The sequence below is a fragment of the Typopeltis vanoorti genome, chromosome 21, assembly GCF_054136105.1.
Source record: "Typopeltis vanoorti isolate ZY-2024b chromosome 21, IOZ_Tvanoo_1.0, whole genome shotgun sequence".
Classification (NCBI taxonomy): Eukaryota; Metazoa; Arthropoda; class Arachnida; order Uropygi; family Thelyphonidae; genus Typopeltis; species Typopeltis vanoorti.
The window spans coordinates 75,545,763-75,573,199 of NC_143569.1; the positions used below are offsets into that span (position 1 = coordinate 75,545,763).

A 27,437-nucleotide genomic window follows, 5' to 3' on the forward strand; every position below is an offset into this window, starting at 1 on the left:
CACACACACACATAATATATATATATATATATATATATATATATATATATATATATATATATATATATATATATATATATATATATATATATATATATATATATATATATATATATATGATAATTCTAGATTATGAAAGGAAATAACAATCCAAAACGAAGGATTGAAATATGCTACAGAACATATTTCAATCCTTCCCCTATAACGGCTGGAGGTCAAAGCCTTCAGCTCGACGAGGGAAAGAGCGTTCTAAACATTGTTTCTGGAAGAAACCTATAATCATTTCAACATATAATGTTCGCACCCTTCTAAAACCCAGAAAATTTTACAAACTTTACAGAGGAGCAGAGGCAGAAAACGTGGACGTAATCTGTATACAGGAGCACAGATGGAAAACCCACCTGACATTCAATAAATTTAGGTCTCCAAATCATAAATGGACCTTTGTACACTCATCTGCAGATCCAAGCTCTCTTAATACACACCAACCTCAAACATCTATTTCATCTCGGAAACTATAATACCGGAAACTCTTAACATCTACTGTGACGATTTCACCATGCAGGAATTCACAACGGCTCTTCAACAACAAAAAGCAGGAAAACACAGGAGCAGACGGTGTCATAGTTGAGGCTTTAAAGCACTGGTCTACAGGCATCAAAGAACAACTCCTACATATATATAACTTAGCCCCTTTCCTCACAGGAAAGTTTCCTGAATATCGGAAAAAGGGTTTAATAATCCCAATTCCAAAAACAAATGTAACCGGAACAGGCCTGAAAACTACAGAGGAATCACATTCTTGTCTATCACACTAAACATTTACAATAGAATGATATTAAATAGAATTGAACAACACATAATTCCATTACTTCGTACAAACCACGCTGTATTCTTCAAAATTCATGGTGCTCTCTAACACACTCAACGTATCAGAAGACTAATAGAGGGTTCAAAGGGCAAGATCTTACTACTGCTTTTGAACTTTATTGACTTTAGCAAAGCATTTGATTCTGTTGATAGGGAAAATACTCAAAATACTCAAATACTTTGGGAAATACTCAAACTTTATGGTATTCCACCAAAAAGTATTAATCAGGGCAATCAATGCATCCTACCAGGCTTATTAAGGCGTACTAGCAAATGGAGACAAAACAGAGAGTTTTCCCATCACTACAGGTGTCCTACAGGGAGGTACTCTGGTCCCATATCTATTCATCATAGTGATTGATTATATTTTTAAATTGATCTAAGTTAAATCTGAAATTCTCATCCAAAACCAATGTACACAAATGCACCTTGCTGACCCGAGTTTTGCAGATGATATAGTTCTCACTGACTAACAACACAAATGCCCAAAATCACTTTAACAGCGTTAAGAGAAACTGCAGAAATATTTACACTAAAGATGAACTCTCAAAAAAAACGATTATATTAAAAAATCAGATAGAGGGGCACATCTATATAAATCAAAACGATTACCTTGACGAAGTAGAGGATTTTGTATACCTAGGATCACACATCTCAGATCCCTTAACAGACATTAAGACAAGAAAACAGAAAGCACTGAAGTTCCACAGAAGTCTTAATAAAGTATGGAAGTCGCGCCTCATCTCAAAGGAGATGAAGATTCGTCTTTACAAGTGCACCAGCCAGTCTATCTTTCTGTACTGCTCCCAGACCTGGAACATTTCAACAAAAGCAGCAACCAATATTAAAAATAGCTTTTGGAACTACTTGTTTAAGAAATATCCTGGCAAGACCACTTTCCCAACTCTACTATATTAGTTGAAACCCAGCAAGGTCCTCTAGTCAGCACTGTTCAAAGCAACGAAATAAAATGGCTCGGCCACCGATTCAGACATCCACCCTCTGCACCTTTTGATGGTCTGGTCATTTACACCCCTACAGATGGGAAAAGAAAAAGAGGCAGACCCGAACTCAGTACAGGAAATACATCAGCAAAATTCTCTCTCTCTCTCTCTCTCTCTCTCTCTCTCTCTCTCTCTCTCTCTCTCTCTCTCTCTCTATATATATATATATATATATATATATATATATATATATATATATATATATATATATATATATATATATATATATATATAACATGGTCCAGTAACCCTTTAGAGACCAAACATGGAACTTTTTCAAGCCATACAAGCTTTCAATATCTTGGGCAGTGGTATCACACAGGGCAATGAAACTCATCTCCTACCTTTTGAAAAAATCGCCATGTCAAATCTCATGGCGTCCGGATTATAAAAAACTCAACGACTCACACTACATCGGATGGAGTGCCAGCCGAGTAAAACGTATAGGATCCGTTTATGGATTGGATTGGACACACGAAATAATCTAAAAAATTATAAACTTTCGTAGTCACTTAGAGCAGTGGTTCTTAACCTTTTATTAGTCGCGGCCCCCTAAGTATCCTGAAATAAGTATCCTGAAAAGCCTTTCGCGGCCCCCCTAGTTTGTTGTAACATAATAATAATAATAATAATAATATTAATAATAAAACTTTTTTAAAATAGTGGTTTTACTTTCTGATTATAATGAAAAAAAATCAGAAAACAGAAATCAACTTTACTTAAAGATTACTGTAAAAACGTTACTGTATTTATATTTAAGAAATCAAATAATGTTCTTTATTTGTTTATTTTATAAGAGGATAAATTTTAAGAAATAACAAATCAGTATTACAGCACTGAAAGTTTCGAAAAGTAATCACACTTAAGTAACACTTAACAACGTTAAGTTCTATGCATTCGTACGAGTAATGTTTAAAACTTCAAAGAATCACTTCTATCACACGTGCAGTAGGCAGATTTCATGACTTGCAGTGTTGCCAGCAGCGAAAAGTCGACTTATAGCGCTGCCAAAAAAAAAGAAACGATTGCATTAAACTGCATAATTTAGATTACTAATACAAAACGATACAAGTTTGAAACAAAGTAAAATGAGGTGCAAAATATAATTATTTTAAGAGATTTCAAAATTTTAAAAACTAGAAACGTTCTATAAATTTTTCGCAGCCCCCTAGGTGGCCCCGGCCCACTGGTTAAGAATCACTGATTTAGAGATTCATATTTTATGCACCATTACTAAAAGAAGTTGTCGAGGTTTAGTTATAATTTGTTTTCCAGCTACTAAAAGAGTTGTTGATAAGTTAGCAGATTTGTCTGCTAGCTTATCAACAACTTTAGGAAGTTTTGTCTTTAGGAAGATACTTTTAGGAAATTATTTTAAAGACTACTAAACTTCTATTAGGACTAAGAAATAAGCCTTTTTCCATCCCTTTAATAAATGTAGACTTACCATAACGCCTACTTACAGAGCAACGGTACTTGTTGCCTAAAAGGCGATAAACTTCTGCGGTGACTATGGAAAAAGCTGTTCCACAAGCTCAAATACAAAATTTGAAGTTTGCCATTTTATTAAGATAGGATTGTTTCTTGTGTTATTTACAGAGTGGCAAGGTCAGATTAATAATCACTCTAATAAAACATGGGTGCTTTCGTAGATTTATGTATAACATTTTAAGAGATTATAACATTAGATATTAATGGTGATATGAAGTTCAAATAGCATTTTTGTATATTTCATAGCTTTCAAGAACTTGAATGAATCCCTAAGTGCATCAGTGTCTCAATGCCTCGTGGATGAGCCAATCAGAATAGAAACCGTACATATCATCTTTCTGTAAGGAATTCCTTGTCTTTATATTCTGTTTTATATTTCACACTATTTAGGATTTTTATTTATTAATTTATTTACTTTCAATTAGTTTTTTTTTTTTTTTTCATTCTGACAATGCAAATTTTACAATCGAAATATTTCCGCGTGATATTTACATTTCTTTTGTCGTTAGCTTCCGTGAAAATTCCGAATTACAAAATTAAACAATTTGTAATTTGGAAGGTCATTCTTGTGTGACCTCTAGAAGGAGGGGAATCGTTAGTATTCGCCTTGAGTACTTTCTCCATTGTTGATATCATCATCAGCTCTAGAGAGGAGTCTTCATTTTTGGCTCAAGTTTTATGGCACATATTATGAAGATCTTGTTTGTTGCTCTCAGCAAATACATGAACAAAATCTAAACAATATGCATTGAGTTAAATCAATAGCATTTTACCTTCTGTCAAAAAGACAATGGTTCAAATCCCATGTTCGATGAGGACCCTTATAAGCAGTGTCGTAACTAGCCAGATGCATTTTTGGTTCAAGTTAAAAATTAATCGATCTATTTCTATCGTATTTGTTTTTTATTTTTATTTTTTTCAAAAAAAAAAGGGGGCCAAATATAACATGTCACACAAGGCCCATGAAAAAAGCTAGTTACAGCAGTGCTTATAAGGGCATTAATTAGCCAGTTTTTTCCCTCAGAAACTCCGTTTATGTATTCCCATTAAACACGCAAGCCAACCATAATAACCTTGGCCTAATCTACACATAGCTTCCCATTCTCTTTTCCATAGAAATGCGATAAATCTTAAACAACAGGTACACGCAAACATGTACAGCAGAATCTTTGTCCAATGTCCCCCAAAGCCAGATTCATCAAAATGCAGATAAGTTCATTCGAACTGTGATTGAAATTATCTACCCTCGATTTATCGCTTTCGCTCTCGGAATGCTTGCCGTCTGTCAATCGTCTTCTACTAAATTTATTCATCCTCTAGATAATTCAGCCACTGTTATCTTTGACTTCCAAATAAGTATGTTTTGAGGGAAACATTCCCCATACATACATCACTCAGTACAAATAATGTAGTGTAACTAATCCAATACAAATAATAAGTCCAGAGTACTACAGTACGATGCACTGTTCCAGAGTTATTTCTTTTTATTGCAACCTTTGATTTACTTCTGCTATTTCTGAGTAGCCGTTATATATAAAGCTTATATTATCTTCGACACTTTTTGTGTCCTTCATATCATCAACATAATGCCGGAACAATTGTGGCATGAAGTTAGTTCTAGAAATGAATAAAAATAAATTTGATAAAAAAATTTTTTGTTCTCCAAAGGAAGTAACCAAGGCCCTTTTACTCATATCTTACATAAGACTGCGGGGTTGTGAATTTTCATCTTTAACCAATCAGTGAGAGAACTGACTCAAGCCTATCACTGATTTTAAATGGAATCATGTGAAAAGAGTATGGCGGACAAGTGCTGCCACCTAGTGGTCTCTATCACAGTAGTTCTCACAGAAATTATTCGAACTAATTACCCTTATTTGTATCCTTAATTTGTATCCTTAAAAAAATGTAAGTTAAACATTTTTTTCACTCTCTAGCTTTAATACGAATAAAATATTAGGTTATTGTTGATATAATAACTAATTATTCTAAGGTAGAATAAGGCGTGTTTCATTTGATAGATTAGCCACGATAATTCAAATACTAATTTTTTAATATCCATTTTAGGTCGGTTGTTGGAATACTTGTTTTACTAGCGATATTAGGAACCGTGGCTGATTTACAACACAGGAAGAATAGTTCTGATGTTCAAGGTGAGTTTGCTTCAAGTCAGTATCAAATAGATATTCCTCATATTTAAACAAAGCAGTTGTCACTAAAATTAATAAGCAAATATAATGTAGTTTGTAATTTGAAGTTTACGCATAAGCGTAAACTTCAAATCACTGTAAAAATGAGAATAGACATGAAAAGAGGGATTTTAAAATGGTTCTTCATATGTCCTTAAAACGTGCTTCATAATAACACCACAATCCTCCTCCTGACGCCAGTAAACTGTTCCCTCCACTGAGTTTTGGAACTTTATCCAAGACACACATAAGAGCATGCGGTTTAGGACGGAATCCATGCTAACTACATTCGTAGTACAAAGTAAATCTGAAAAGTATATACCCACTGTTCCAAAGTAATTTTTCTCCGTACGCACTATTGTAATTTATGATGCCTGTAAATTTACTGGAAATTTACAAAATTCTCTTATGTAGACAATAGGAGATATTCTATTCTCACGTAGTGTTCCATTTTACCGTATTTTATTCGTGAAATTCTTTTTTTGATAGACTTGTCCATACGTCTAGGACTTGTTGTGCTTGCCTAGCTCACGGAGATTCCAATATTTTCTTTCCTATTTTATCGTTCATAGATAATTTTATACTCATTTATTTCAGCTGTTTAAAATTAATTGGACATGGTGTCAGACGAATTTTAACATAATTATATTTAATTACTGAACTGTTTAAGTTAAGGGGGATAGTAAATCCCGTATTATTTTACATCCGGGTACGAAACTCGGAGATCTATCCCCCTTAACTTAATTTATGTCGCCGGAAAAATAACCTCTTGGCTCTTTATTACTAAACTAACTGTTTGTTGATCAACCATTGACTATGATATTACATCTAACATGTTTTCGTTTTTTTCTATTTAGGAAGCGTTAGCCTAATCTTATCAGCATTTTCCGCAGTGAAAAACTATGAGAAGTTAGTAAGTCCACCTTCACAAAGATTTCAATTTATATGCGGTGTGAGATTCGTCAGTATGTGTTGGATCATTTTTGCACATACTTATATATGGTTTCGCTTCCAACCAGCAAGTAAGATTTATTTATTTGAATTTTTATCTCATACAGCTAATTTATCATTTATTGTATGTGATCATTCTAAGTACTGTATTATAATTATTTTATATTTATAAAGAATCTGAACTTATTGACCAGTTCTATTATTCCCTTTTATAATTCCATTTATTTTTCTATTGAGTTTGAATGTTTTTAATATTCCTTATATTTTTCTGACGTTCACCTACATCATTCTGTTTTATGGCTAACTGGTCCTCTTAGCAAGCGAATAGCACTTAACATAGCTACTCAACTTAAGCTCTGTTAAGTTTCATAGCCACATATCACAAACGTAAGTGCAGTATTGCGTTTCAGATATAGCTCTAACTTCTGTAATTCGCTCAATGTGTTGTCTCCTGAAGCAACACAGAGGAAATTCCCTTGCTATCTTGTTCTAAAGCTCAATCGGTATTGATGATTCCCTTAAACAGAACCTGGATTCAAACCCCGTCTAGAACATGAAGAATCTTCATGTGAGGTTCTTCTTGTATGTTCTAGACGACCTTCACGTTCTTCGTCTCAGGTAAAAACTCATACGGAGGTGGCTGAGTGTTTTGCTCTCACAAACTCGGGTTTTTTCACCCCACAAAACAGGCATATCAGCCAGCAGAATATTTGAGACAAAATACACTCAAAAGGCATAGAACAAAGCACCTTATTCTGATTTATATTGTTAACTCCTTCGAACCAGCCTAGTTCGAATAACGGCTTACCCCTCATATATTCCTAAAAGGTAGCTAATTATCACACTTTGAAAGAATACAACAATAATATTCGCACTTACTCATTACAACTAAACTTGAAATTACGGGACATAATGTGCTGTATTGGGCATAATTCAGTAATAGTGAATATATCTTATCAATATTGTTTTTTGCTTCTTATAAATCAGTCACTATCAGTTTCAGAAAGACTTGGGTTGAAATCCCTTGTATGACATTAAAAAACATTCTTTCTTTTCTTTTTTTTTTTTTGACTGAAGACGAGTTCCCCAGTCTCATACGATGATGGTAGTTTTTCACTCCCGCAATATAGGAAACCAGCCTACGAAGATTTGCGATTAGTAGACAATATACTTGTCATATATGGCTGACCCTACCTTCATTGGCTAGGATCCAAACATAAGCATAGTGTAAGAAACAATATTACGGATCTTAAACTCTTAATTGCCGTAATCTATTCAAATTTGTTGGAGAACTTGCATTTAACAGATATAATGCATCGCATTTCGGTTTTCAAATTCTGGGAGTATGTACAAGAAGTCACAATCCTTTCATTACTGAAAATAAAATTAATAAAAGTCTATAAACTCGAGCTACACAGCCTTCCACAAGGACTGGTAGCGGATTATATTCCTTTGAGGCGCAATTTTGTTATAAGGCCCTTTATGTAAAAGTGTGTTTTTTTTTATAATAAAAAGACAATAAAATCCTTAAATAATAAGTTTTTTATTTATTTATAATTATTTATTTAATTTGTTAGTTAGTATTACAACTTGCAATGTTACTTTCGTGCTTTTAAATCTGCAAATTGATCGAAAATGTTATCATAATTTAGCATATTGATTATATCATTTTCTATAAACTCAATAGATAAATCATTTAAACGAGTCTGCCCTAAACTATTTCGTAAATAATTTTTTATTCTTTTTAAGACCAAAAAAGAACGTTCGCCACTAGCATTACTTATTACTTGAAACATTTCCTTTTTATGTCTACCTTATATAAAAATAATAAAAATACGTGATTAAAATAACAAGAAATAACAAAGAATCTTAGCTTTCACCATGCAAAGCTTCCAAAAGAATAATCTCATGCACTGATCTTCAATTACTAACGAAACCAAACCTGTACTCAAAAGACTTTCTTTGAAAATCTATGCGTGAACAGTATGTCGACATATTAGTAGTTTGCGGAAAAAAGATACTTCCCTTTCTACTATCTGAAATGGCTTACTTACTGTTCCTCTGAATAGTAAGTCATTTCAGATAATATAAATTGATTCATAACCAAAAATATGCTATCGGTTTTGTTTATATTCTTATTCAACTGAATATTTATTTTGTTAAAGAAAAAAAAAAGAAAACGGAAATTGAATTCTAAATTAATTCTATAGGGATAATTGACATAAAGATATTAATCGGATCAGTTTTATTTTTTGACAGAAAACTTGCTTATCCTCAACAAATGGTTCAATGATATTACTAACAGCAACATTTGGTGCAATTTTCCAGTGGTGGACAGCTTTATTTTCATGACGTAAGTAAAAGCTTTGCATATACATATATAGGCGTTTCTTACTTTTAAAGATACAGTGCAGGGCAGATGCATTCATAACTAAGTGCCTAACTTTATCAATTCAAGAACACTATGATCTCTTTTTTGTTTGTTTCTTTCAAGATAGACCTTAAAAAAAGTTTTTTGCGTTCTCCGAAAAACCAGGGCAAACCATACTGTGACTGAGCACTCAGATTCTTGGTCAAACTACAATCTGAAATTCTCAGCTGAGTCAAACGTATTTATATTGACTATAAATAATAAATCCAACATTTTTCATGTATGAGCTGACTTAATATCAATCAATGCTTATGAAGTTATTCACCGTTCTCTAAAATATTATTAATTTCCCAATATTGTAAAACTTTATCTCACAATGAATAATGTGCTATTCTAATCATTATTTTTGTAATTTATTCCAGTGGCTTGCTTACATCCGTGACGACCCTCGGATATATGTCATTCAGAAATGGTCGGCTGAATATATTTATGTTTATTGTTCGGCGATATCTAAGGTAGGATTACCATTTAAAACTGGCCAAGTTAGTTCAACACTGTGTTATTAAAACGAAATTTTAATGGTTTTAAAATCATTAAAGATTCGTTCTTCTTCTTTTGTTGCATTGTGCATTCATGAGAGAAAATTATTTCTGCATTTACAGTGCTCAAGATTTTCAAAAAGGAAAATTTTAAACAACTCCGAAGGTTTTCTCATTTCTTCCTTTTTTTTTTTTTGTAAAAGTTGCAATCACTCTCATTACCAACATCAAAGTCATCCACACGGTAGATGTGATGTGTTTTTGTCAGTGTGACATATTTAAAACAAAGGCCACTATTTTCTGTGTTTTTCTTTCTAAGTACCTTCCACGCCAGCGCATTAAGCAGAGGATATCATAAAAACATAACAATAAATATCATAAACCTGTAAAGGTGAGAATGAGCGTGGTATCACTAACGTCAACTGATTGTAATAACCTTTGCAACCATTTTATTGAATTTTAGAAGAATTTGATTTTAGAAATTTAGAAAATCATCTTTTCTAAAAGATGATTTTAGAAAAATTGCGACTTTTTAATTTTTTTTTTCATTTTTAATTTGAAAATAAACAACAGGTAAAAAAATCAGCTAACCTTTTATTCCCGTGAGCGAAGCTGTTTTAGCCCTATCTAAATTTAGGAGACTGAGTGGGCAGTTAAATCTCCGCTGGTAGCTAATCAGACAGAAGCTGGCCCAAGGCTATCACTCATTTAAGCGGCACGTAGTGAAGAGATGGCTAAACAAGTGCCGCCATCTCGTGGTCCCTGACCCTAGCACTAATGTAATAGGTAATACTAATATCTTGTTCCAAGATATTAGTATTACCTATTAGTATTTTATATTTCTTTTTGAAAATCTGGAACACTGTCAATGCAGAAAGAAAGAATTATTATTATTATTATTGTTATTTGTATTACGTTAATTTTCTCTGTATTTTTGTTAGTTCTTTGGTTTTGCACATGCTTTTCATTTTTCATGCAAAGCTAAACAGGAAGAACCAGTTGTGTGATATGTCAGTGTTTGTTGTTGTTGTTGTTGTTGTTGTTCACTAAGCATTGAATTTCTGATATTAAGAGTACTATACTGCACTGGATCGGTTAGGAAGAATTTGCTTGCTTTCTTTTATTAAATAGTGAGAGAAATAGATAACTCAATGACTGAGTATTTCAGTGTTGAACAAACGTTGAAATACCAGACAACTGGAAGAACCAGTTGTCTGATATTTCAATGTTTGTTGTTGAAATACACTACTCGTTCTTCCAGTTTGGCTTTGCACAAAAAATGAAAAACATGCGAAAGCCCAAAGAACTAACAAAAAATACAGAGAAAATTAACAAAATACAAATAATAATAATAATAATAATAATAATAATAATAATACGGAAGAAGGCAGAATAAATATAAGCAGTTCAAAAATATTATTACCTAATAATAGTAATAGTATATGATTTATTTAATGACATAACACAGGAGGAAAAGAGAGAGATATTTGATATCTTAAATCACTGCGTAGTTTATAATGTTGCAGGTAGTGATGGCATCTCTCCCATGATAGTTAACAGATCTCTTGGGGTTAATTCTTGTTCGACAACCTTTATTGTGGAATAATTCCTTCTGATTGGATATTTGAAAGGTTATTGCATTTCATATGGATGATGCAACACATAAAATGAAGATCCTTGAATATTCTTAGTATTATAAAAAAATAGCAGTCCTATCGAGTATGCGAATGGGAATCATTAGCACTGTATACAAGACAGTTTATTTAACAGAAGATCGGTTATGACAAATTCGCATTCTTTTATATACCGGGTGATTATAAAATAACGTCAAGTGTTCAGAACCCTCTAGCGAGTAATGTATTGGACGAAATACACCAATATTCGGCAGACTGGAAATTTTGGCGCGGCCAAATTAATTTTAGTAGGTGTGACTAATGAATGACTAAATGGCAAATGAGAGACAGCACACATCAATTTCATGACGTTTATTGTTAATTACAAATGAGGTTCAATATGACCACCATTCTGATGTTCCAGGAACTGCATATGGTGCACGACATTTTCCACAATGGCTCGCAACATATCGGAATTGATTTGTCTCACGTGTAACGTTATTCGATCTTTCAAAGTTGGAATATCGGGTACATGTCCTTGATACACAATGCTTTTAAGAAATCCCCACGGCCAAAAGCCACAAGGATTGAGATCAGGCGCTCTCGGTGGCCATGGCGTGGGAAATGCACGACTAATGATTCTTCTGTCAGATAAATGTTGTCGCAAAACACACTGTATCTGAAGTCCAATGTGAGGTGTTGTAGCATCCTGCATGAAGATGGTCGAATCGAGACATCCTCTTTGCTGCAGTTGTGGAACCACAAAGTTCTGTAGCATATGGGCATACATGTTAGAATTGACGGAACAGGTCACTAGTCCATTTGGGCGATTTTCGTCTTAAAAGTATGGACCGATGATAAAAGATGCTGTGAATGCGCACCACCCTGTGACTTTGGGAGAGTGGATAGGCATCTACAGACACACTTACGGATTAGTTGCAGCCCAAATGCGACAGTTGCGTGTGTTAATATCGTTGTTCAAATAAAAGTGCGCTTCGTCACTCCATAAAATCTGCCACGGCCATGCATCATCCACTTCCATGCGTGCTAAGAATCTAAAAGATAAGTCGATTCGTGTGGTCGCATCACGAGGGCGCAATTCTTGAACATGACTGATTTTATAGGGGTAAAACTACTTCAACATCTGATGTAGGATTTTCCACACCGTTGTGTATATGATATCCGTTTGCCGGGATATTGCTCGTGCACTGCCGGTACCCTGCACATTCGTCATCTCCTGTTCCACAATAGAGGTTTCAACTTGTTGGTGATTGATTGATTGATTTGCGTCCCCTGCCTACCTGCACTGCTAGAGTTCCAGTAGTTTCAAATCGCCGAATCAGTTTTCGTAAGTTTGTTACGCTAATCGGTCCTTTTCGTAAATTTTTCATACGCCGAAAATCGCGAAGACAAGCGCTGGCATTATTGTTCCGCTGATAATAGGGTTTGACTAACAAAGCACGCTCACGTAAGGTAAGAGGCATCGAAAAGCAGTTCGTCTACGAATGATAAGAAATCTCACAGGCTTTCCTATTATTGCATGATCGCTCACAAGAACCCGATAACGCAAATTATCGCATTTTACTCTGTAAACAGCGAAAATTTCCCCTGTTGGCGATTTTTGGTACTTTTTTTCCGTTAAATCGAATCCTATATTCCACTGTGTACGTCTACCGAATATTGGTGTGTTTCGTCCAATACATTACTCTCTAGAGGGCTCTGAACACTTGACGTTATTTTACAATCACCCGGTATATATATATGTATATATATATATATATATATATATATATATTTTTTTTTTTTTTTTTTTTTTTTATGGGCAACTCAATGACTGTAGCGTGATTTATTGCGGAGACTACTTTAACTCATTATACAAAGTTGGAATGATAAAAAAATTAATAGATCTCATATTAAAATCCTCCAGAATAAAAATAAATAAATAAATAAAGCGGTGACGCATTAAGTATATCGAAATAACAAAGTTTGCAAAGATCAGATAGATGTCATACGTCAGAGGGAGAGCTGTTATTACCAGTACTTAATACATTTGAAGATGATAAGATCTAATATGATGTGATGGAAATTTCCTTAGAAAGAAGCAAATAAGGGTGAATGATAAGGGAATTAACTAAAGTCTAAAAGATCTATAATAATCGTAGAGTGTTGTAAATACTTGCAGCTTTGAAAATGCTAAGGTTTAGGAAATCTATATTGTAGCAGTGGTATAATCTGTGTATAGTATAGGTAATTAAGAAGTTAGGGATGTCCAATTGACTTTTAACATAAACCTTTAATTAAAAATGTAAACACATCTTAATAAATATTTTGAAAACTGCAAGGGTGGTGAAGGTTAAAAATATAAACCTTCAGCAGACAACAAAACTGTTGGTGTTACGTACAGAACCAGTGAAAGTGTAAATGGCCAGGAAGTTAAAAAGAAAGAACGAGAAATGGACGGTGATAACAAGTTTGTTACATTCACGAAGATAGAAGGGATTCAGAATTTGTGGGCCAAATCGTAGAAACAGAGGAAAACAGCTGGACAAGGAATGTCATCGATGGCAACAGGTTTAAATTATTATTATTATTACATGACAAAAATGGAAAAACAAAATTTCGGATTATACTTGCGTATCAGATAGAATAATCAAAGTTATAATGAAAATTATGAATCAAACCTTCAATATTTTCGGAATTTATGCACCAGCAGATGGAAAAGAGGAAGAGACAGAAGAATTTTATGGAAAACTTCAGGAATGTATTGAAGAAACAAATACAAATGATGGTAGATTTCAACGCTAGAGTGGCAATTAACCCAATAACAGGATGCATTGGATCAGAGGGAGAATCGGTGATCAATAAGAATGGAATTTTAATAAGAGACTTCTGCATAGTTAACAATCTAAAAATCAGCAATACTTTCTTCAGGCATAAATATATACATAAGTACACATGGAAAGCAAGAGGAACAAAATCAATAATAGATTACGTTATTATTAACAACAAACTAAATAATAATATCAAGGATACAAGGGTTTTTAGAGGGAGTGAAATTAATAGTGATCACAGGTTAGTTGAAAGCAGATTTGAATTCATAAAAAGAACCAAATACTTCAAAAGGAAAAAAGATAACGAACCGACATCTAATAAACAGTTTAAAATTCACTTCCTAGAACAGAAGAATATTAGAAACTTTTTTAAAAGTAGAATACGAGATAATAGAAAACCAACCACAAACAATATTCAAACTGACTGGGAAAATATAGAAGAAATCATATTAAATCCAGCAGAAGAAAGTTTGGATATAAATCAAGAAAAATCAAAATGGCTCAGAACTTGGAATGATGGCTTAAAGGAATTAATCGAAGGCTTTTAAAATCTATCTGCAAAGTAAAACAACTGCTGATTATATACAATATAAGAAATTACGGGCTGAAGTCAGAAAGCTTTCCAGAATTATACGCAGAGAAGATTACAGTAAATATGTTAAATCATTAGAGCAAGATATCATCGGACCACAAAGAAAATATACAGAAATTTTTTTACAAGAAGAACAGTGAGGTTGTAGAAGAGGGAGAGGATGCACAGATGCCTCTTTTGCAAAGATCATGGAAAAATGAAAAGAATTTAATTGCCCACTTTTCTTCTATTTATTGACTACGAAAAAGCGTATGATAACTTGAACATAAATCTACTCTGGAAAACATTGTAATGAGATAAAATACCTCCTAAATTAATAAAAGTCAATACAGAGAAACACAAATTTGCATCCGATTTGCAGATGGAGCATTATCACAACCTATAACTATAAACAAAGGAGTAAGAAATGTTTGTGGCTTATCCACAATCCTATTCAACATTTATATAAACAGAATCCTAAAAGAATGGAAAACAACTTTCAAAGATGGAATTAAACTAACAAATAATAAACAACTAATATCAACAGCTAATTGCAACTAACCATCTAAATGAAATAGCAAAAAAAAAAATTTAAATGAAAGTGGAAACACCATTCAAAAAGACAAAATTATGCTTAACAATAAAATAACAGAACAAGTTACAGAATTCAAATACTTAGGAAATATAATCTCGCAATACAATACAATACTGATTCACAATTTGAAGCAAGAATACAAATTTACAATAGAATTATTGGCATAACTAAAGGAAATTTTGGGAAAAAAACTAAAGAAACTCAATTAAAATTACATAACATGACCTCTAAACCATCTCTCAAATTTGGAAGTGAAACTTGAATTCTAAAACAAAGAAACAAACAAAGACTAAAAGCAGCACAGATGAAGTTTCTAAGACCCCTCCTGGGACTCACTAGATTAGATAAAAAGAAAAACACAGAAATAAGAGAACGATCTGATACAAAAAAACATCCAAGAAATAGAAGAATATCAGCAATATTGGCTACACCAACATAGAAAGGATGGATAACAAGAGTATTCCCAAACTAGCATATAAATATAAACCTACAGGAAGAAGGAACCTTGGACGTCCAAAACTCAGATGGAAAGACCAACTTCATCTGCAGAGCAGGACATAAAAAAGCCTATAACTCAATTGCTCAGACGACGACATGACACTCCCAGGCAGTCTAAAGACGCATCGGTGTAGGGTACCTATTCTACAACTTTCTGTCTCCACCAACTACAACAAACCGCAGCTATCATCGTCATCTACACAACTCCAACTACCGCAAGTCGTATTTTCACAGACAATTACAACATCCATGCCCACTGCGGGATTCGAACCCACAGCCTTTTGTCTGGAAAGGGAACACGCTAACCACTTGGCCAACCAGGCCGGTAAATATAACCCATAAAAAGTGATATAATATATTATAAAAAGTAAAAGAAATAAATGTGTATGAACTACAGATAAACATTGAACACCATGTTGAATTGTTTGTTTCAGGTTCACTACGTATTTTAAATTATTATTATTATTATTATTATTATAAGATTTCGGCCATTAATTTGGCTTTACACGACTAACAGGATTATTATTATTATTAATTGAATAGGCTACTTCCACCATTGATGTTTACAACTGGAGCGTTTTTCTTGCTTCCATTGATAGGAAGTGGTCCAAACTGGCACAACCAGATAGACACCGATTTGAAAGCTTGTTATAAGAACTGGTGGGTGAATTTGCTGTTTTATAGCAACTGGCTCAAGGTGCCCGAAATTGTAAGTTACATTTTAGTTATTTAACGTTACATAAATTTCCAAGTATATATTAATAACCTTTCTTGATTACATTATTCTCCTTAAGTGAAAGGCAAAATACAACGAATAATTTTGTTTTTGTTTTTGTTTTTAGTGCATGATTCACACTTGGTATCTGAGTGCTGATTTTCAACTTCACGTTCTTGCTCTACTGGTTATCATTCCTCTGTATTGGTACGTAAAACTCATATTAGAAAATAAGTTAAAATATAAAAAAGGAAAAAAACACGTAAAAAAGTGTGTCCATTTTTTTAATTTTAATGATTGTTTATGTTTTATTAAAAATATTTATTTTCAGTTTTTGAAATATTTTTTGCATATTTTGCTAGTTTTTACAAGTAAATAGAATAATTAACATAATTTCACTAAAAATTAATATGCTTTGCTTCCAAATTATATAAACCTGATTATGCACCAGGTCGAACCACCTAAACAAGCAACGAAGAGAGAGGATGGGTGATACGAAAAGTGACTTAATTGCTTATTTTATATCTTATAAAATATTTTTTTTTAATTTATTACCTGACTCTACCAGATTTATAAATGTGATGATGATATCATATTCATAAATGTGATAGTTTCCAGAAATGGAAAGACATTTTATCCTTACATCATCTTCACTTGCCAGAGCTAGAGATATCCTCTTGTACCATTTTCTTCATCTTTTAACGTTCCATCAATGAATAAAAGAATATGATAGTATTGAAGTGATTATTATGCACCCATAAGCTGTTAATTTAAGTAAAACCCACTGCTTGCTTACTGTAAAAGCGACAGAATCTAGCTTAAGGTAAAAATGTTTATAAAAGTCATGAGTGGACAAGCTTGTATAGTCTTCATTTTATAAGACTTGAATTTTTAATTGTTGCTACCCATATGCCTTATAACATAAATTATACAACTATAGTTTACAGGGGGAAAATAACATTAATGGTCTGTGTAGCTCAGTAAAAATGGACTGTACCATTCATGGTACTAGATTGTCTGAGGAAAGAGCATCACAGTCCAATTCTTGACAACAGAAAGTTTTACTAAGCCTTTTTTTCAACCGCTTTCTGTGTTAATCGATTTCTGGTGTGGCAAGCGGGTTTTTGCTCCCTGAAAATCGGGTTTTTCGTCCCGATAACTCAAGGAAATCGAATGTTGAATCCACACTATTTTTAGATAGTAGGGTGTTAAGATTAGGGACCACGAGATGGTGGCAATTGTCAGCTGCCTCTCTTTACCGAATGCCATGTGTAATCAGTGATAGCCTTGTGTCAGCTATCTTTCATTGGCTACCGGTGGAATTCGAAGGTCCCCTCAGTCTCCAAAAAGTTAGATAGGGCTAAAATGTTCTCGCGTACTCCCTATATAGGAATAAAAGGCGTTAGCTGATTTTTTAATGGTCCTTCGTCTCAGTTTTATTACTTGTTTTTCAAATATCTCTGAACAGTAACTTTTCTTCCAGGAAACCATTATGGGGCATAACAATCGCAGTTCTTCTTAGTTTGGCAGGAAGTATAGCAGTTGGAGTGGTAACTTATGTGAACCATTATCCGCCTATTCCCACGACAGCTATCCCAAGCGAAGAGTAAGTATACATTTGTTTCATAGTAATTATTAATTTCAGTATGTTTTTTTTTTGAAAAATTAATGGAATATGAAGGTCAAAAAGACAAACATAAATTCCTATTTTAAAGTTCAATACTACCTAGAAGAGCCTTTCTACTCCAATACTAATAATTTTGAGGTATTTTAGTAGTTCTAAACTACATATAACAAGCATGATCGCGATTTGGGGGAAATGAGATTGGATCAAATACAGCTATACGATCACTATTATGCTATGTCTGTTAACTATTTATGCCTTTCTTTGACTTTTTTGTTCTGAAGGAGTAAAACTTCGACTTTTCGAAAAAAACAATTCTGATCCCTTAGAATATAATGGCTATTTGAAAAGGTGTGTTGCGTTTTAGAAGAGATTCGAACTTAGGTTTAACTAAACAAATTATAAATTTTGGGTTTCCACTTGCCTTCTTAACGGAAATGTTAATGACAAAGGAAGTTCAGGTTGACGGTCCTTAAAAAAGAGGTGAACTCAAAACAAAAGAAATACCTCTCAAGCGTCTGAACAGAAAACAAACTGGCAGAAAGCTGAAGACAAGTTAACACAAAGTTTACTGGGGGAAAAAAATTGATTTTCTTGAGAGTTGGGCTTTATGATCTGGGTGTATAAGATGCCCATCAGATTTCAGAACTTAAATGCACATCTTACTCATCCAGAACATAAAGTCTAACTCTCATCGGAATTCATCTTTAATGTAAAACAGCTGTCACATTTGTTTTACATTAAACATTAAACAAATGGTCTGAGTTGTGACAGATGTCACAACTCAGACCATTTGTTTGCGAAGAATGTATCCCTTTCCTGTTGATGCTTCCCAGTATCGAAGTCGATTTCAGAAGCGGAAACAAATGCTCCAGTAGAGTCATGTGGAGGTGTTGAATATGAAGAGTAAAAATGCCACGGGTCACTACGTTATGCATGCAGTGCCCTAGAAAATGACTAGTAATTATTATTCAGAATTCGCTGCTTTCATATAAATCGACAAGAGTGAAGAGAGTAAGAGAGAGAGAGAGAGAGAGAGTGTTGTTTAAGTTTAACTGATTTCAGAATTATGCAAGAAACAAGGTCGTACTCTTGTACTGTCAAAGGATGACTACTATCTGTAATGCACGAATCTAGTTGTTCATATAGGATATATCCATATCCTAGATAATACTCTGATCTTATTTTCCAAAAGTTACATACTTCAGCTTTTCATTAACCTCAGTATATCTTTCACACAATTTTGACAGCACGTACAGATGCCACTCTTGTTGATGAAGGTAAAGATATTGGTAGAGATATTTCTGGTAGATACTGGTAGAGTTATTTCGGACAAGTCATCTACTGAATTCCAGTCGGTTGCTATACCAAAGATGGGCATATTGGTCTTGCCAGAAAAGACCTTCCAGCTTTTCCAAATGTCCTCCATCGATTCACAACAGCACTATGCTTATCTATATTATACTCGGAATATTCGTTATAGTCTTTGAGGTTTATTATCGTGAATAATCAACCATACACATACCTGGGTGATTTCTACCTTCTGCAGCTGAGGCAACAAAGAAATATCCAGAATGTTATTATATTGTTCACTGTCCATTTCTTCAGGCATTACTGCCAGTCAAAGGGATCTAAGTTCAAACCGACATCCAACAGATGGGAGAGAAACAGAGAGAAACAAATATTTGTCTTCAGATGATAGATGATTTTCGTGCTCTTGGGGAGACCACCATCACCGTCATTACTGAATGCTTAAAATATCTCCGAAAGAAAGCTCTGTGTTTAGTCAATAGAGCATGGTTCTCAATATTGTTATCCAAACTTCCAACAATATTGATGTGAACGAAGTTCATTTCCTGGTCGGGATGATTATTATTATTAAAAATCTATTCCATGTGAAAACTGCACATTCTGGTAAATTCTGTTCTCCTGGAATTTTCTCTACCAAAACAGATGAGTCAGATTTGAGGTGATGTGTCTCTCTTTCCCAGTTAACAACTTGGTTTTGTATTTTGTTCAAATAAGTTTTAATGTCGTTTTTACTTTGACTATTAATAACAGAATAAGTGAAAAATTACAGAATCCTTCCAAAATTTAAATTATAGCCGAAGCTAACTATATATTAAAATTAAATTTCAGATGGCATTTTAAAATTTTATTTTTATGTTTAATTTCTTACAGGTATTTCTATAAAATGTTCGAAGATGTGTACTTTAAAACTTATGTCCACGTAGGTCCCTATCTCTTAGGAATTTTATTCGGATACTTTATCATTAAGAATTCCAAATTAAAATTAGGATGGGTAAGAGAATTTGCAATCAATAATTTAATTTATAATTTTCAAACGTTGATTCCTTTTTAACCAAATAATGTTTATTTAGATAAATTCAGAATGAAATTCTGTGTAGTTCATTTTAATGAATATACCACTAAAGACAGAGCTTAAGTTTCTTAGGTGCAAATACTTTACGGATAGGTCTGTACTGGTCTTCAAAAATGTCTTCTTAGATTTCAGAGGTCGATCCTCATATATATATATATATATATATATATATATATTGCTACCGTTATTGGAAATGTCAGCAAAATTCTCATTGTGACTCACTGTTTGTAAACTATATTCTGAAAATTATAAAATTATTTCTTTTTAAAAACTATGAAGATTCTAATGGCGATTTGATATTTTCCGGAATTAAACTGCTAAGAGATTTAATTTCTTCAAAGAGTTCGTCCCCATCGATGAACATAACTACTATGTTCATCATTAAGACTTGAATGCAAATCCATACAATGTTTTCTCAATTCATTTAAATCGTCTATTTTAGTTAAATGAAAGAGAAAACCTCAATTTTGTTCATAAGTTTTTATTTGCTCAAATCCTTAGTTATGACGTCCCCTACGTTTGCCGGCATGGGTGATTGCCTGGTCAGCCCGCCCCTTAATCTCTCATTGCTGATACCAGATGAAGCCAGGACTGACACTCTTTGTTCGCTTAGATATAATACTGGAGAAGTTTTGGATTCTTTTGTGGAAATTTATAATAATATTCAAACTGACGACAATAGTATAAAACATGAAGCAAAAACATCAGCTTTCAAAATTAAAGATTGTGGATTTTTATGTTTACTTGTAATCTGGTATGAATTTAGTGCAGGATCAATGTAAAATAGCATGGTTGGCCGAGTGGTTAGCGTATCCCCTCTCCAACCAAAAGCTACGGGATTCTAACTTGCGGCTTAGAATCCCGCCGTGGGCATGGATGTTTGTGGTTGTCTGTGAAAACTAGTGGTGGTAGTAGCCAGTAGATGTCGTTGGTGTTGGTAGTTGCGGTTCGCTGTAGTTGGTGGATTGAGTGGTGGAGACGGAGAGTTGTGGAGTGGGTGCCCTCCCTCGATGAGTCTTTGGACGTCTTGGAGGTGTCACGTAATAAAAAAAAATCCAAACACAAATTTAAGTGAATCTATGTATAAACGCATTACTGAAGAATTTATAATAATAATAATAATAATAATATTATTATTTTTTTAAAACATTTTATTATGTCTCAGTGTAAATTACATACAATAATAATATTTACAATATTTACAATAAGGTTTATACAGAATTTTTGAATTTTGTATATTATAATAATAATAATAATAATAATAATAATAATAATAATATTTTTTTTATTTTTTATAAACGACTTATTTGTTTTTACAATGAAAATGATAAGATTTACTATCACACAGAGTATCTGCACACACACAATGAAAAACATATTATCTTTTCTGTACAGTACGAAAATTCGATATACAAAATGCAGAGTACATTTTATAAATATGAATATACATTTTTTTAAACTAGCTAAATATGAATTGGCACCTATGTGCACACAATTCACGATACAATGCAGTAATGTAGCATACACAGTTCAATATTAATAATAATAATAATTTTTTTTTACATTTTATTATGTCTCAGTATAAGTTACATACAATAATAATATTTACAGTATTTACAATAAGGATTATACAGAATTTTTTTTTTATGTCTCAGATGAATTGCATACATAGTTGCTGTTGTAATTATATATATATATAATATTCATAACGCATTACAAGTGTGTATAGCAGATACTTGTAAGTTAGTAATTTTCTTCCTCGAAGCTTAGCAGAGCTTATCTGAGGAAGATAATAGATGACAGAGGGTGGTGGTTTCATGGTTGTGTTCCTATAGTGGTCACAAGCCTGGTGTTGATTTTACTGTTTGTTGGTACGTGCTTGAAAGACTTCGACTGCTATTACAGTTTAACTTTTTTTTTGTACAAATAGGGTTGGATTTAGACATGGTGTGTTTGTTTCTTTGTGTTCCTGTAGTGGTGGTTTTTTGAGAGGGGGGGGGTTGTCGTGGTTTGTGTGTGTGTGTGTATGTGTGGTGGGGGAGAGAGAAACAGGAATTGCTCTAATTTTCATTCTCACTATAATATTTATATAGTGCCTGTTTCAGCTCTCTGTATGTTCCTAGGTTTCTGTTGTCGAACGGCAGTTTGTTTATCATGTCAGGTATGTAGAAGTTTCGGGTGGCTTTGCCTTCGTGATTGTTGTACTTATATGTTATGTAGTTTGTTGACTGTGGTCTTGTTATTTGATATGTTGTTCTGGTTACTCTATATGTTGGGCTGTAGTAGTGTTTTAACATGACTGTGTAGTGGCGTAAGTGTTTCACCTTAAATATTTTGTGTTTTGTCCATGCTTCCTGCATAAGAGTGGGTTGTTCCCAGAATATCAGTTTTATCATTTTATCTTGCAACCATTGTAGCCTGTTAAGTCTGTAGTCTGCGCAGAATGCGTATGATGTGATTGCATATCTTAAAATGTTTTCACATAATGCTTTATAGATTAGTATTTTTATGTGGGTTGGGGCAATGTCTTTTAATCTGTATAGTTTGCTTGCTATTATCCTAAGCTTGGTATGTAGGTAGTTTGTATGGCTATTTCAACTTTGATCTGCATCGAAGTGAAGTCCAAGGTAGCGTGTTGTTTTCACCTGTGTGATGGTTGTGATTTTAGGATCTGCACTTTGTGTATAGGAGGATGAATGTTTGATAGTGAGATATTTAGTTTCTATGGGCAGGGTTTGGGGGTTTTTGAATATCATTAGCTTTGTTTTTCCAGGGTTTATATATATGCCGTTTTCGGTTAACCAGTTGGTGATTTGATTGATGTCGTGTTGCATATTTTTGTAAGCGATTTTTGCAGTGTTGTGAATGGATACTATGGCAGTGTCGTCTGCATACTGGAAGATTTTACTTTTTAGGGGGAGTTGGCTTATGTCGTGTGTGTATATGTTAAATAGAATGGGAGATAGGACAGCTCCTTGCGGTACTCCACAGGTTACATGTACCTCTTTACTGTGTGCTGATCCTATACGTGTGATGTGCTTTCTGTTTTTCGTGTATGCTTTAAACCACTGGAGTAGACGACCTCCAATTCCGATATGGGTAAGTTTCGTTAACAAGGTTTTATGTGTTAGTGTGTCAAATGCTTTTGTTAGGTCAATGAATACCACTAATGTTATTCTGTTTTTATCCTATGCAGCGTTTATTAGATCTGTGAAATCTTTCAGGAGTGTTGCTGTTCCTTTATTTTTTTGAAAGCCATATTGTGTTTTGGGTATGATTTGAAATTTTTCAACGTATGTGGAGAGTTTCTGATGTACAATGCGCTCCATGATTTGGTTGATTACAGGCAGCGTGGCGATAGGTCTGTAATTACTTATTATGTTTCTTTTTCCCAGTTTGTGTATGGGTGTGATTAATGCAGTCTTCAGTGTTTCAGGTATGTGTCCCGTTTCGAAGATTTTATTTAACAGTTTTTGTATAACTGGAAGTAGGTCGGTTGAGTGTTTCTTGATGTCTTTTGGTCTGATTCCGTCTATCCCCGGTCCTTTGTTAGGATTAATTTGTTGAATTGCCAGTGATAGTTCTTCTTTTGTTACTGTGGGGAACCACATCGACTGGGTTGCTCGTGGACCTAGTGGAGAATGTTCGCATGTGTGAGGAAAGGTTGTTTCTTGTAGCTTTTGGACAGAGTTCACGAAGTGCTGATTAAAGTTGTTTGCCAACTGTTTGAGGGATTTGGGGTCGCAGGCAAAGCTGTGTCTTATTGTTTCTGTGGCAGTGGTTCTGTGTATATTGTCCAGCATTTCATTAATCAGGTGCCAGGTTTCCTTTATGTCGTTCTGTGCTGTTGTTAATTTGTTGCTGTAATAGTTTCTTTTTGCCGTTCGAATCTGGGTTGTTAGGGGATTCCGTTTTCTTTTGTATTCAGCTTTTAAAGCGATATTGTTCGGTGACTTCTTAAGTTGTTTCCATAGGGCATCTTTTCTTTGTATGTCTGTTAGTATGTTGTCTGTTATCCATGGATTTTGTTTCGTTTGGGGGCGTATTTTTATTTTTGTTAATGCTTTGTTGTATATTTTGTTAAATGCAAGTTTAAGATTATTATATACAGCTTCAGCAGAGTCTAAAGATGCTATCTGCATCCAGTCTGTTTTTCTGATTTCATCGTTCACTGTTGCTTCGTTTACAATGCTATGATACTGTTTTGTAGTCTCAGTGATTTTTATGGGTTCTGGTTCAGTGTGTAACTGCAATGCTGTGAAATAATGGTCTGCTAGTTTGCATGTTATGACGGCTGCTGTGTGGCTGTTTGGAGGGGCCCTTATATTTATATGATCAATGCAGGTTGAGGTTGTTGTGTTTCCGACTATCTCTTCTCGTGTATACGACTGTATGGATGGGGTTATGTTATATGCCGATAATAGGTCTAGGTATTGTTCTGTGTTGTTATTTATGTTCCTAATGTTTATATTAATGTCTCCTATTATTATCAAGTATTTTGAGGTGCCTACTTTCGTGGCTGAAAGCCATCTGTTTAGTTCTTCTAGGAATTTTGTGGTGCTTAAGTTGGGTGGTCTGTATATTGCGTTTAATATCAGGGAGTTTTCTTGTTTGATGTTTTTAATTTCAATGCATATGTTTTCTGCGTATTCTAGTTTATAGTTTATTTCTGTTACTTCTAGTTTATGTTTGGTAAATATTATTATACCACCGCCTCGTTTTGTTTGTCTGCAGTGTTTGTGTTGTTGAAAGTGTGGCATTTGGTAGGAGGATGCCTCTTCGCTTGTCGTAGATACTTCAGTCAGTATTAAAATATCTATTTCGTCTATATCTTCCTTCAGATAAGCTTGCAGGGTCAGCCAGTATTTTTGAATGCTTCTGATGTTGATGTGGAGAATAGATAGTCCTTTTTTGGGGATTGTCAGTTGTTTCCATTCTGATATTGATTTCAGAATGTGGCAATTATCATGTTCCGGGGTGATTACGTCTGCTTGATGGTGTGCATTCATGTTGGTTGGGGTGCTGGTCCTTCTTTACGAGTTGCCAATATTCCTTTCAATGTGACAGCCTGTTGAGGTCATCTACGGATTTTATTTCGATTGGTTTTGAGTCTTGTGTCTTTCTAAGGAATATTTTGCTGTCTCTTATCCATATAAACTGTTAATTGTTTTCTGTTTTTACTTTCCTTGCTTGGTAGAATATTTTCTGATAGTGTGGAGTAAGGTATTCAGACAAGTATATTGGGGTGTTGTCGTGGTCTCCTTTTAGATCCTTTACTACTGGATTTTTAATCTTGCTAGCTTTTATAAGTGTAGTTTTTGTTAGGCTGTTGGTGAGTCGCACTACGACGGGAGAAGGACGGGTATTATTTTCTCTTTTCCTTTTTTGTGGTAACCGATGCACCGACTGGATGTCTCTTGGTTCAATGGGGGAGCCGATTTTTTGGCTTAGTTGTATTACAGTGTCTCTTAGAGGTTCCGTTGCTATTTCTGGGAGACCATTTATGAGGAGGTCATTTTTGTGCTGCTGTTGGTTTGAGAGCTCGTACTGTTGCTTTAGAGAGTTTAGTTCTTGCCGTAGGTCCGTTGTCTCTTTAATTAAATTATGCTGTCTTTCAGTTAGCTCTTTGATGCAGTTTTTAATTTCTCTAACGGTCTGTAACATATCTTCTATCGAGTTATTATTAAATTTAATAAATGCCTCGTATTGGTTAAATTTTTCTGTAATTTGTGCGGTATGTTTTTGAAATAGTTCTCCAACAAAATCGATTAAACAGTCTTTTAGGTTTTGTAATCTATTTTCAAGTAATGCATTTAAAGATGGCTCACCTGGGTTTCTGTTGTTGTTTTCTTTGTTTTTAATTCCCTCTGTTGTTGATAGCTGTTTACTGCCTGCGGTTGTTTTCTGCGTTGGCTGTTTTCCGCCTGCGGTCGAAGGCGACGTTCCTTTGTTATCTCTGCAATGGGGACACTTCCACTCGTCGCGATTCTTGTTTGATTTTCGCTGCCAGGTAGTCTCGGACAATCCTGAACATAAAAAATGCATGTTTCTTTGGCAGTTCCTACACGTTACGTGGTTTTCTTCGCCCGTTAGGTCTTCTTGGCATTTGTAGCACTTCATACTTCTTGTTTGACGATCTTGCTGTATTTTCTAATATGGCCACTTCCTTTGTTCTCTTCTCGCGTAGTTGACCAACGTATACTTCGAACTTTGAATACTTATATTTTACTTATTACTTAACAGATACTTACAGTTTTTACATCTATATGTTCGTCTTGAAGAACGGAGTTCACTGATGTACTTTAAATTTTAATTCACAAGAAAAGATCTACTTTGCAACTTAAAATAATAATAATAATAATAATAATAATAATAATAATAATAATAATAATAATAATAATAATAATAATAATAAGCTAACGCCTTTTATTTCCTTATAGGGAATAGGCGAGGCCTTTAAACACTATACAGCTTTTTGGAGACTGAGTGGGCAGTTCGATCTCCACCGATAGCCAATCAGAGATAGCTGGCCAATGTCCATCACTAATTACTGAAGAGTTTAGATCGGATGAAACTTTAATGTTGTACTTGAATCGGCAAAAGAGTTAGCATTAGATTTAGAAATTTCTCCAGAGTTCAAAACCAGTATATTACGCAGATGTATCAAAAGATTTTTCTGTTATGAATGTTCGGACGAAACGCCAGTTGATCAGCAATCTAACTTTAAAGTTACGTTTTTTCCTTCCAATTTTAGACACTTTTATTAATTCTTTGGCTGAAAGGTTTGATCTATTTACAAGTCACTTTTAATATATTTCAGTTTTTATCCAGTTTCAAGGAAAATTCTAATATGGATGTGGACGCTTTAAGAAAACACTATGATAATTTACAAGTTGCCCTGACTGATGGTGAAGAAAAGGATATTTGTGCCGCCGAATTATATAATGAAGGCACAGGCAAGCTGGTTTTTCCTCCCGGAAACTTGGGTTTTTCGTCCCGTAAACTCAAGAAAATCTACCTTAGTACCCACATTATTTCAGACAGTGACATATCTTGTCAGGGTTAGGTACCAAGAGATGGCAGCACTTGTTTGCCAGCCTCTGCATCGGCAGCTGCTATAATTAGTGATAGACATGGGCCAGCTATCTCTGATTGGCTACCGGTGGAGATTGAACTAACCACTCAGTCTCCA

The 27,437-nt window shown here is 34.1% G+C and overlaps 1 protein-coding gene across 1 annotated transcript in view; it reads left to right on the top strand.

The window, feature by feature from the left end:
* Window positions 1–27,437, top strand: part of LOC150094986 (nose resistant to fluoxetine protein 6-like) — a 52,807-nt gene that overhangs the window by 15,961 nt on the left and 9,409 nt on the right. The window contains exons 4-12 of the mRNA XM_090411168.1: window positions 3,612–3,705; window positions 5,433–5,518; window positions 6,412–6,576; window positions 8,765–8,858; window positions 9,299–9,391; window positions 16,067–16,232; window positions 16,366–16,445; window positions 17,722–17,844; window positions 20,044–20,164. Coding sequence (XP_090267294.1) covers window positions 3,612–3,705; window positions 5,433–5,518; window positions 6,412–6,576; window positions 8,765–8,858; window positions 9,299–9,391; window positions 16,067–16,232; window positions 16,366–16,445; window positions 17,722–17,844; window positions 20,044–20,164 — 1,022 coding nt within the window. The remainder of the gene's footprint in view (window positions 1–3,611; window positions 3,706–5,432; window positions 5,519–6,411; window positions 6,577–8,764; window positions 8,859–9,298; window positions 9,392–16,066; window positions 16,233–16,365; window positions 16,446–17,721; window positions 17,845–20,043; window positions 20,165–27,437) is intronic.